The 12,294-nt window shown below is 42.0% G+C and overlaps 2 protein-coding genes across 2 annotated transcripts; one reads left to right on the top strand and one right to left on the bottom strand.

Moving 5' to 3' along the window:
- Positions 1-37: 37 nt before the first annotated feature.
- MONOS_6515 (uncharacterized protein) lies at positions 38-10,155 on the bottom strand (the record flags this gene model as incomplete). Its single annotated transcript, XM_067876755.1, has 5 exons — positions 38-1,868; positions 1,958-9,714; positions 9,787-9,943; positions 10,009-10,087; positions 10,152-10,155. 5 exons carry the CDS (start codon positions 10,153-10,155, stop codon positions 935-937), a joined length of 8,931 nt encoding a protein of 2,976 aa, XP_067731276.1. The 3' UTR covers positions 38-934.
- Positions 10,156-10,367: 212 nt separating this feature from the next.
- On the top strand, positions 10,368-11,972 carry MONOS_6516 (UV excision repair protein RAD23). Its single transcript, XM_067876756.1, has 3 exons — positions 10,368-10,430; positions 10,482-10,686; positions 10,751-11,972. The coding sequence occupies exons 2-3, from the start codon at positions 10,504-10,506 to the stop codon at positions 11,852-11,854; spliced, it is 1,287 nt and encodes a 428-aa protein (XP_067731275.1). The 5' UTR covers positions 10,368-10,430; positions 10,482-10,503; the 3' UTR covers positions 11,855-11,972.
- The last annotated feature ends 322 nt before the right edge of the window (positions 11,973-12,294 follow it).

Here is a 12,294-nt window from a genome sequence, read left to right as displayed (position 1 = left end):
TTTGATAAAAATGTTTATTTCCAAAAAAAAAAATAACTTTTTTCAGGAGTTTATTAACTTTTTTATAATTTCACAAAATAAACTAACAGATATTAAAATTCTATTGAAATGAAGAAAATAACTTTATTAACTGTTTTCTTATCCTGCATTCAAAACTGGAATTAAAATAAACAAGATAAATGAAATAAAAGAAACGTTAATAATGAAATGAAAACAACATAAAAATTAAAATTTCTCTAATAAAATAAGATTAATTTTGGAGATTCGTAGTACGTTCCACCCACCAATTCAAGGCGGTTCGATACCCTGAAAATCCATCCAAAGGATAACTTCTTCCATCAATAAATAAGGAACAAAACCATCATTACATCAAAGATCTTTCATGAAAATGAAAAATGCTTTAATGCAATTTAAGTAGAATTCTCCAGCTGAGATGGATCTCTTTTAAATTAAATTATTCTTAAAGCTAAGCATACCAAAACAAATTGTCTTTAAAAAGTTCTAGTGTTCAAGATATAAATAAATATGAGAACAATAGAATTGACGTACAAAACATGAAAATGATTGATAAATTAATAGCTCCAACTTCACATTTACACAAAAATAATTAACACCCATAACTTGCAAGAGCGCACCCATTCTATGCAATGATATAACGATCACAGAGAAGTTAGTGATTTTCCCAAAAGGGAATAAATACAAATAAAAAAATACAAACAATAATAAATAATAATAATAAACATTAATAAAACATTTCAAGTCGTTCAATGAAAATAATAACGAATAGACATGTGAAGAATGGACATTAAAAATAATAAAACTTCGATTCAAATTTTTTCGTTAAAAAAAAAATTGCTGAAATCTATTCACAAAATGCTTAATGACAAACAAGAATAAAGAAGAGAATAGAGCAAGCTTTGAACACAAACATATTCTAAATATTGACTGGAGACAGCGAGCTGTGAATGTCAGGCGAAGGAGCGTTCTGACTGTGCATAGACTGAGTCGGAGAAGGGAATATTGAATGAGACGAAGAGGAAGAATGGGAATATTCGTGATTGGGTGATAGCACCATGCTGGTGCTGGTAGCAGGAGAAGGAACAGAAGGAGAAGAAAGAGAAAGAGAAGAAGAGGAAGAGGAAGAAGAACAAACAGGAGCAGATGGAGGTGAGAGAAGCGGCACAGCTCCTGAATTATCTTCGTCTTTGTCTTCTTCTTCATTGTCTTCTTGTGATTGAGAGGAAGTGGACAAAACATTGAAATCGAGTGAGTTCTGTGGAATTTGGGGAGAAGCAGAAGGATGTGGATGTACATGAGTGGGAGAAAGATGTGTGGCGGTGTCTGTGAATGTGTTTGTGAATGTGTTTGTGTTTGAGTGAATGTTACTGCTATTGTTTATGTTTATGCCTTGACTGGCAGAAGGTGAATGATATTCATGATGCTGTTGATGCTGATGAGCTAATATGTCCTGTGCATTCGCTGATCCTTGGTCCAAGCTGTGTGCCGTCGAGCGGTTGTCGGCAGAAGAAGAGGAAGAAGAGGAAGGGTTAGAAGAAGAAGAAGAAGCTGAAAATGAAGAAGTTGAAGTAGAAGAAGCAGAAGAAGAATCATCCAAAATAGAAGAACCAACTCCCCCATCCACACACACGCCAGGGTGGAGCAGCGAGCTTGTCGAATTCAAACTCCACAGACGAGTCAAAGTTCCATTCCCAGTTGCAGTTCCAGTTGCAGATGCATTTGCAGTGGCGGCTGTGTCCGTACCTTCTGGAATAACACCTATATCAACAACAATGCCAGTGCTAATGCCAGGCGGAGGAGAGAAAGAGAGAGGGATGCCATGCACTGTGTGAGAGCGGGAGCGGTTCAGGCTGATGTTCTCACTCAGATTAAAGCGATTATCTGAAGTTAACTCTCTTTCTCTCTCTCTTTCTCCTTCTTTGGTTAAATCCTTATTCACTCTTCATCGTTCTTCTCTGTAATAGCATCAGTTAGTGCATTGTCTGTGAAAGTATCAGTGATGGTAGCTGTGTCTGAACTGATAGTTAATTCCCTTTGCGTTTGCCCAGCAGCTCCACTCAGCCCACTCAGCCCAGCAATGCCTGCAAGCGACGGGTAGAAGGAAGAAGCATCTGAATGAATTGAATGCACTGAATGAACTGAATGCATCGAATGCACAGAATCCAGTGAAGAAGCCAGTGTGTTAGGGGAAGATGAGGACAATGGATGAGGCAGAGAAGCGCTCAGAGAAAGAGACAGGGAGGAAGGTGCGATGGGGCCAGAGGAGCTGTGCAGAGGCTGCAGATGCTGTGTCGCTCTTCTATACGATACCAAAGGGGATGAAGAAATCGGCGGTTTTTCAAACGGGTCTGAGAAGACGAGTGAAGGCGGGTTGAGTCCTTCGCCCATCGCGTCCTGCAAAGAGAGCAGATCAGTCTCAGTGAACGTGCTGTGGTGTGCAGCAGCCCCCCTCTCCTGCTTCCCCGAGTCAAACAAGGAGGCAGAGAAAGAGCGGGGCTTAGGGAGTGATAGTGAAGGGAACGGGAGGATGAGGTCGGAAGGTCTGATGGCTGAGGAGTTGGCAGAGAAAGTGCCAGCGCTGCTGCTGCTGACGTGGGTGAAGGCGCTGAATGAAGAGCAGCGGGGAGAGGAGAAGGAGAAAGGGTCGAAGGGGTCAGGAAGCGCTCCTTCTTCGGAGAAGTTGTTCTGGGAGCCGTCCAGAGGGGAAGAGGGATAAGGGAGCATGGGGGAGAGAGGGGCATTATTATTATTATTGATGCTAATAACACTTTCATTGAGGAAATTGCTGTTGTCCCTGGTGAGTGAGAACAGATCATCAGCTGCCTCTTCCCCAACAGAATATGCCACTGACTGATGCTCATACGAATACTCTCTGTCTTCTTCTTCTTCTTCTTCTTCTTCTTCATTCAACGAGCGATTCCTTATCGATCCTCCAATGCTTATCTCTGAAGCAATGGCTGTTGACATACCAACTCCATTGTCTATGCTATTGTCTATGCTATTCTCTATTCCATTTCCTATCCCATTTCCTGTGCCACTGATTGTGCCTATTCCAGAGAGAGACAAAGAAAGCGAGCGCGAGCGGGGCTTCGAGCCGTCCATGATGGAGTGGCGGGAGGAGTGGAAGGAGCGGCGCGAGGCGTGGCGGGAGGAAGACAAAGAGAACATGTCATCTTCATCTATCGTGGGGGCAAGTTGATGACGATGACGATGATGATGATGATGATGATGAGGGGATTTCTGGAGTGAGGTTGTGTCATTGTCATTGCCATCATTGTTTCCATTGCTATCATCATTGCTATCATCATCGTCATCGTCATTGTTGCTGTTGTTTGACTGGCTGAAGGAGGAAGCGATGGCGGAGGAAGTGGAGGCAGTGGAGGAGGTGTCGAAGAAAGGAGAGGAGAAAGAGGCAGATGGGAAGAATGTTGAAGAGGATAAAGAAGATGTGGTGCCGGCAGAAGCAGCATGCACCGCTGCGCCTGAAAAGGAGGAGAAAGAGGAAGAGAAAGGAAATGAAGATGAGAAAGAAGAAGAAGAAGAAGAAGAAGAAGAAGAAGAAGATAACCCCACAGCAGTATGTCTTCTAGCGAAGGTGTCTGAAGCAAGACGATGAGGGAGTACGTCAATAGACATCCCACGTGGTGCGTCAAGTGCTGTCTTGATGTCTGTCTGAACTGAGTTGCATCGATCAATTCGACAGAGAATAGCATCCTCTTCTTCTTCTTCTTCTTCTTCTCTTTCTTCTCTTTCTCCTTCTTCTTCACTGTCATCTTCGTCTTCATCATCACTTATGCTCCTGATGATACTCACTTCCCTTTCTTCTTCTTCTTCTTCTCCTCTCCCTTCTCCTTCATGCATATCAATAATTCCATTGTTTCTGTTCTCATACCTTTCCTCTTCCCTATCATCTATATATCTTCCATTGCTTAGTCCACTTATCATTGAAAACACCTCTTCTTCTCCTAATTCTTGTTCTTTCTCTATTTCTCCTATTTCTTTTGATTCTCTTTCCTTTTTCCTTTTTTCTTTCCTTTTCTTTTCCTTCCTTTCTTTTCCTTTTCCTCTTTCTCTTTCTCTCCCTTCCTTTCCTTCCTTCCCTTCCCTTCCACCCTCAATTCCCTCAGCAAAATGCGATCTCTTATTAGCTGGCGGTAAACCTCCTTGTCTGAGTCTGCTTTTGGGGTGAGTGAGGATTGGGGTGATGTCCATCTTAGAGAGCTCTTCGAGGACATACGAGGCAGAAGAGGAAGGAGAAAGAGCTGAAAGAGCTGAAAGAGCAGAGGGAGAAGAAGGAGATGGGGAAGGGGAAGAGGAACGAGAAGAAGAAGAGGAAGAAGAAGAAGAGGAAGATGAGGAGGAGGAAGAAGAATGGGAAGAAGGAGAAGGAGAGGAGGAGGAAGAAGGAGAGGCAGAAGAGCCAGAGGAGGAAGCGATGGAGGAAGCAAGAGAAGAGGAAGAAGAGGAAGAAGGAGGAGAAGGAGAAACAGGAGGGGAAGGCAAAGAAACAGCAGAAGAAGCAGCAGAAGCAGCAGCAGCAGAAGAAGAAGCAGAAGAAGCAGAAGCAGATCTTGAGCATTCAGAATATATGCGAGGAGAAGGGGATGTGTGTGAGTCGTCACTTAACTCGTGGTGGGAGAGGGAAGGGAAGCTGTCAGAGGACTTGGCAGAGACTGGGGTGATGGAGGAGGAGCGGGAGTAGTTGGAAGAGGAAGAGGAAGAGGAAGAGGAAGAATCAGTAGAAGTTGAGGAAGTTGAATCAGAAGAAGAAAGAGAAGAAGACGAAGAAGATGACAACGACGAAGAAGAAGCACTTGAAGAAGAAGATGAAGGAGGAAACGAGCCAAGAGAAGAAACATAAGAACCAGAGTGAACAATAGACAGCAGAGCGCCCTCAGAAAGAGAAGAGAACGCTGCTGAGAGGACAGACAGCTGGGAGGAGGAAGGGAATATCCTCTGTGCCAGCTGAGATGAAGAATCTATGCCTGGTGAGGTGAGCGTGGCTGTGCAGAGAAGAGAATGAGAGGAGGAGGAGGAGGAGGAGGAGGAAGAGGAAGAGGAAGAGGAAGAGGAAGAGGAAGAGGAAGAGGAAGAGGAAGAGGAAGAGGAAGAGGAAGAGGAAGAAGAGGGAAGAGAATGATCAGTGAGTGTGTTTGGAGTAAGTTCTGATCTTTTATCTTGTGTATTGGTATTATTGACATTTATATCAACTTCTTTGTTCTCTTCATTCTGAGAGAAAGGAGCAGCGAAATAATGCTGATCAGCTGTTCCTATGTTTGCTCTTGTGTTTGTGCCTAGTAATGAAGCAGAAGAAGGCAGAGAAGGAGAAGAGGAGGAAGAGGAAGAAGAACTTGGTATCTGACCAATAGGCAAGCATTGCGAAGCAATAGGCTGTGAAAGAGGGAGAGGGAGAGGGAGAGGGAGAGGAAGATGCGATGGAGGAGGAGGAGGAGGTGGTGGCTGAAGCTGAAGCTGAAGAAGAGGATTATTCTGATGGTTCTGATGAATGTTCTGATGAATATTGTGTTGACCCTGTTGATTTTGCTGTATTTGCTGTGCTTGCTGTAACTGTATTTGTGGCTGGACAACCAAAGAAAACAAGCTTTGAAGCTGTGTGTTATTTGGAGGAAGAGAATGAGATGGGAGCTGAGGGATTTGTGTGAAGGCAGAAGAAGAAGAAGAAGAAGAAGATGATGATGATGAAGCAGATAGTGAAAGAGAAGGAGAAAATGGAGATTTTGATTGTTCAGGTGGTTGAGGGAGAGAGACAGGTTGCTTCTGATTCTGATTCTGTATTTGTTGTTGATTAATCTGATGATTAATCTGTTGACTTAGCTGATTATGCTGTGATTGTGATTGCGATTGCGATTGTGGTTGTGGTTGTGATAGAGGTTGTTGCTGTTGAACAAGTGATGATGGTTGTGATTGCGATAGAGACTGTGCTTGTGTTTGTGTTTGTATTTGAGGCAGAAGCAGAGGCTGTGTAAAGATAGAGTGGGAGCTCTGAGGAAGAAGAAGAGAAGGAGAAAGAGAGGAAGAAGAAGCATTTAATAGAGAAGAGGAATTCAATGAAGGAGAAGGAATAGGAGAAGGAGAAGGAGAAGAAGAGGAGGAAGAAGAAGAAGAAATCACCTCGCTAACTGCTTGAGGTGTTTTGTTAGACTTGTTAGTCTCTTCAGGAAAGACGATGGGAGAGAGGAAATTTGGCAGTAGCGGCTGGAAGGAGTCACGAGGATTAGCAGAAGAGGTAGAAGAAGAAGAAGAAGAAGAAGAAGAAGAGGAGGAGGAGGAGGAAGAGGAAGAGGAAGATGATGATGTTAATGAAGAAGAAGGAATAAGAGGGGATATGGATGTAGAAGAAGAGGAAAGAGTGGAGAAAGAAGGTGTATTAACTGTTGATGCTGCAGTGCCAACAGCAGGAGAAGAAGAAGAAGAAGGAGAGGAAGAAGAAGGGAAGCAAGAAGAGGAGAAAGAGGAAGCCGAAGACATCAGCAAAGCAGGCGAAGAAGAAGAGGAAGGGAGTGAAGGAGCTAATGGAGCAATGGGAAGTGTTTGAAGGGTAGCATTGCTCTGAGAATTCTGTGATAGAAGGAGAGGGGAAGAATTGTTGAGAGAGCGAAGAAGGCGAGAGGAAGAGGAAGAGGAAGAGGAAGAGGAAGAGGAAGAAGAATGAGAAGCAGAGGTGTCATTGAGGGTGTCTGGGGGAAGAGAGGAAGAGTGAGAGGAAGAGATTGGTGGAAAAGAAGAGGAGGAAGAGGAGGAAGAGAAGGGAGGGGTGGTTGCTTTTGAGGATGATGCGGTTGAAGAGGAAGAGGAAGAAGAGGAAGAGACTAATGGAGAAGATGATGCTAATGGGGTAGAAGATGAGGAAGTAGAAGGTGAAGAAGAAGAAGCAGTAGTAGTTGTAGTAGAAGAAGAAGAAGAAGCAGGCGTATAGGAAAAAGAAGAATTTGAAGAAGAAGAGGAAGACGAAGAGGAAGAAGAAGATTTCATTTCATTAGGCAAAGGCAGAATTGCCTGAGATGCTGGTGCATGTCCTGTGCGAGTCACTTGTGTCTGTGTATTTGTTATTGCCAATGAAGAAGAAGAAGAAGAAGAATAAGCAGAAGAAGCAGCAGAAGAAGAAGAGAAGGAGGAGGAAGAAACAGAAGAAGAAGAAGAAGGATCAGAAAGAAGACTGACTGATACTCCCTTTGGAGGAGATGGCTCAAGACGAGGCTTGTTCAGTACTTTCAGACAGCAACAGCAGGAGAAGTCAAGTTTATCATCTTCATCTTCATCTTCTTTTTCTTTTTCTTCTTTTTCTTCTCTTTCTTTGGAAGTGGCGCTGTGATATTCCTCTTTATGATCAGTAATTTGAGCATTGGCTTCTGAATGAGTCGCACTATCATTCAAATTATGTGTGTTATTCTCAGCTTCCTTTTCTTCTTTCTTCTCTTCCTTCCCTTCTTTCCCCTCCTTCTCCTTCACTCTCCCCTTACAGCGCCTCTTCATCCTCTCCTTCCTCACCTCCCTCATCGCACACGCAAACGGTGACACATACTTTGCCTTTACTGCAAATGCCATCGGATTTGAGCCTGGCTTTCTGGTGCGTGTCTGTCCGCCTATGCCCTGCAGCTCATCAAAGGGGAACAAAGCACACATGGCGCCGAAGGGAGGGGGCTGCTGGAAGGGTGAGAGAGGAGAGAGAGAAGAGAGGGAGGAGAGTGGGGAGAGGGGGGAGATGGAGGAAATGGGGGAAGGAAGTGAGGGAGAGGGAGAAGGGGAGGAGGAGGTTGAATGAGAAGTATTAGAAGTATTAGAAGAATTGGAAGAATTGGCAGATTGCGAAGAAAGAGTAGAGCTGGCAGAGGAAGGGGTGGAAGGAGAGGCGAGGATGCTGTTGGAGGAGAGAAAGAGAGTGTTCTCATGATCGATTATGGGTGAGCAATGGTTTGTTCTCGATTCCTTTTTCTCTGCTTGTGCATTTTCACTCACACAAGAATCAGGGTTAATTTCATGTTCAGTGCATTTTCCTGTGTCAATTTGTGCATCTTCTCCATTCTCATTCATTTCTTCTCCTTGTGTGCTGTTTGCCATTGCTGCTTCTCCTCTGTTGAAGTGCTCTAATGCAATCATGAATGCCAGCAATGTGGAAGGGCCTATGCGAAAATGGGTATGTCCGCTCTCATCCACATACCGAGGAACAAACGCAAGGAAGGAGGAAGAAGGGAAATCAGAGGGAGAAGAAGAGGAAGAGGAGGATGAAGAGGAGGATGAAGAAGAAGCAGTAGAAGCAGAAGGAGAAGAAGAAGCATTCGATGACGATGAAGAAGCTGATAACGATAAATTCTGCATCTTTGGCAAAGAATGCCCCGAAGCCGGGAGCTGGTCAGCTGGGCACGGCAGGGCGTCTGTACCTGAGCAGAAGTCGATGAGTGGGCAGAGCGGAGAAAAAGCGCTGTGTCTGCGTCCTCTCCTCTTGACTATCTCATCTAGCGTGAATGAGAGCCGGTCGTTGCCTTCTTCCTCGTCGCTGCAGGATGCTCCTTTTCTTCGGCTGTCTTCTTTGCTCAATACGATTTTTTCATCGGTTTCTCCTTTTTTTGTGGGAGAAAGTAAGCCATCTCCTCCTCTTTCTCCTCCTCTTTCACCTTTACTCGGTGTTATTCGCCTTCCCTTGTTGCTCTTTGCGCCAAGAAGCGTCAGTGAATAAGGAAAGAAGATATATGGAGGCACAAATGCCACACGGGAGTCGTAGAAGTCACGTGTGAAGGAGATGCTCACTGGAAGAGGGGTAGGTGCTGGTGGCGCTGTAAACTGAATACTGGCTGTAGGAGGGGTGACGATAAGTGAGGCAGAGGAGGCAGAGGAGTGTTCAGAAGGAGAAGTGGAACAGCGGGAGGAGGAGAATGGAGCGATGGCAGAGGAGAAAGAATGCGAATGTCCAGGGAGCGTGGCAGAGTGAGGATCATAAGGCAATGCAACTGCAGGGGTGTGGGCTGTTCCAGCTATTGGGCGTGACTGAATACGAGGGATTGGAAGCAAAGGCTTACCCAAAATAGCTGGCGGTGGCTGTGGAATCTGTTGCTGTTGCTGCTGTTGTTGCTTAGGCTTCATAGTGGTTGTGGCGTTTGCTGGAGAAGCGTCATTTGCACTGCGAAGAGGTGTGTTTGAAAGAGAACCAGAGTTGAACTGCCCAGCTGCAGGTGTGAGAAACATTGGATGAGGGGAGAAAGTATTGTCTGGTGAACGAGAATGCATATAGCGTAATTGTGCAGCGGACTCTGCCATTTGTAACGCAAATTGTTGCTGCAACACAACAGGTGGAAGAGGAGGTGGTGGAAGATTCTTTGAAGGAATAATCATCCTTGACGGTGCCTTAGGCTGTTCAAGAATTAAGGGCTGTCCTGTTCGAGAAGAAAGATTTGGAACAAATGGCTTAGCACTGAGTGAAAGGTTAGTTCCTTGATCACTTGGAATTTCACGTTGCACCTGAGGATTGCGAATGAATGAAGTCTGGCTTGAAGACGTTACTTCATTTGTTTGAGGATGCATAGATCCGATATTTGGGGATTTTTTGCTGCTTATAACGGCCGTCGGCTTAATGGACGCAATTACCTTTTGAAATTCCTGAAATTCTAAAGGTGATTTCATTTGTATTCTCCAAATTACATTCCTAGTGTCTCGAACAATAAAATCTCGTTCATCTTCAATCTTATTTTCATAATTATTTTGAATACAACAAAGGTAATAATTTTTGTTCCTTACAATAAGTAAATTACATACACTTATAACAAAAGCAGGATGAATGATACTTAACGAAAATAGATCCATCCTTGATGAACCAATAACTTGAGTCAATAGCATAAGATTTAAAGATGCTTCTTTGTTCCATTCAACGATAAGTGAAACGCTAGAGTGAGTCCTTGGAGTAGGAACAGTGCTGGTTTAAAGGCAAAACAAAAAGGAAAAATGATGCAACAATGAAATTAAAATAACAAAACATACAACTCAACAGCATCTACAAGAGCAAAAAATGTTGGTGACTTATCAATAAAACCGTTGCCATTTTGCTGCAAAACTGAAGCTACAAGAAGATATTCAAATAAAACAAGAAATGAATTTATATATTCTTATAACATTTGTCATACTCATGCAAGGATATATTTTGTGCAATTTTGCTTGGATAAAAAATCTGCAACAATTGTTAAAGCCACTAAAAAGTAATTATCAGTCTTACGCAAAATATACAATTATATACAACGATCAATTTTTAATTGTGTTGTGGCAATATGGAATAACTCATCAAATAATGATAATAACACAAATGCAAGCATGAATACTGATTTGAGATTTATACCCAAAATACTTATGTTGATATCACATTTTTGTTTAATTTCATTTTTGAAGCTTTGGAAAATCGAAAGGAAGTATACAAAGCTCATTTTATATTTATTTTTAACATTTTATTGCTTTTAAAGCTGCTATTAAAATTTTTAATTGATGCATCTTTATTTAAAATCTTTATCCACAAAAATGTACGATGTGGAGATGCAAGAAAACGAAACAGTGTTCGAACTTAAGTGCAAGCTTTCTGTCAACGTTGGAATACCAATAGAACAAATAAGATTCGTTTTCTCTGGAATTCATTTGGAGGATAACAAAACTCTCAAAGAAAGCTCAATAGTATTTTGTTAAATTTTTTTATTTCTTAAACATATTGTTTATTGCTTTCATCTCACTTTCAAAGATTGATGGAACTACGCTCGTATTTTATCAGCAAAAATCTGCAAAAGCAGATTTAGCAGTTGAAAGATCGTATATTCTTTCTGCTTCTCGTCCAAAAAAAACACAAGATTATTTAGCAACACTAAAATTACCTACAAAAGATTCTCAAAATACTTCTTCTGTTAAAGCTACTTTGTCAGAAGCTACCAATTCAAGTGTTGAAACATCATTCGAAGTCATTGATAAATCACAACAAGCAACAGAATTTTTACCAAACGCAAAATCCACCGAACGCTGTGACTCTCTCAAACATGTAACTTCTTTAAACGAACATGATACTGTTGAACAAAACATCGAACAGATTCGTGAGCTTGTTGGAATGGGCTTTGATCAGGAATCAGCAAGACTTGCTCTTCGTGCATCATTTGGAGACTTGAATGGAGCTGTTGAGTATTTGATGAATGGAATTCCAGATGAAGTAATGGAATGGGTGAAAAGCGGAAAACTTGGAGACGACGATGATGAGTATGGGGACGAATTTGAGGAATGTGAAGAAGAAGAAGGGAAGGAGAAAAATAAATGGGGAGAAGATTCCATTCTTCCTGAAACTTTGACGGTGGAATCCATAAAGACTGCCTTCTCAGGCGCTGGAGTCGGAGCTGCTGAGGATGATGAAGAAAGAATCATTTTCCAAGAATCAAAGACAAGCAAGCTGTCACTTCTTACACAGCTGCACAACCATCCGATGGTCGCACAAATTCGAAATTTGATTTGCCATAATCCACATGCAGTTGCAGCTGTTTTACGAGAAATACAGTTACAGCAACCTGAACTTGCAGCTGCTATTTTAAGTGATCCTGAAGAATTCATCAAAATTGTTAGAGGGGATTATGAAAAGGCTGCTCAAAGAAGGAGAACTGATGATGATTTGAATAGCTTAGGAAAGCATAATTCACAGACAAGAGAACAACATTCGCATAAACATGGAGAATTATCTTCCGAAGAGCAAGCTGACATAAATCATATCATGCTTGTAACTGGTGTTGAAGATTATGAAGCACTCGGAGCTTACGCAATGTGTAATAAAAATGTAGAAAATACTATCAATTATATATTTAGTTCTTGAACAAGAGTTTTCTTTACATTTTTTATGTAAAATGGATGTTTTGTTCTGATAGAATCTTAATTTAGATAATGTTTAATAGTTGAAATTTGAATAAACAATGAAACAATGATTAAAAGAAGTTATTGCTTTTTGTTTGTTTTGAAATTATTTGCTGCATTTGGCAACAAGAACAAAAGAAAGAGTTTAATGAACTGGATCTTTGAATCCATATTATTTTTTGTATTTCATACAAAACTTATCCAAACTGTTACGGACACTAAAGCAATTAACGTGCGCCGTCACCGATTGAGCTACAACGCATGTCAAAGATTTCATCACATGAAGATGATCAAAAGACAAGATCTTCCGTATCATTGTTGATTACAAGTTTGATGATTAATTATCTTTTTGACGCTTTCTATTGCTTTTTTGTGGTAACATTTAGCTATTTTGGAAAACCT

Source organism: Monocercomonoides exilis (assembly GCF_001643675.1).
Source record: "Monocercomonoides exilis strain PA203 chromosome Unknown scaffold12-1864167, whole genome shotgun sequence".
Lineage (NCBI taxonomy): Eukaryota > Preaxostyla > Oxymonadida > Polymastigidae > Monocercomonoides > Monocercomonoides exilis.
This window is presented reverse-complemented; position numbering and strand designations above follow the sequence as displayed.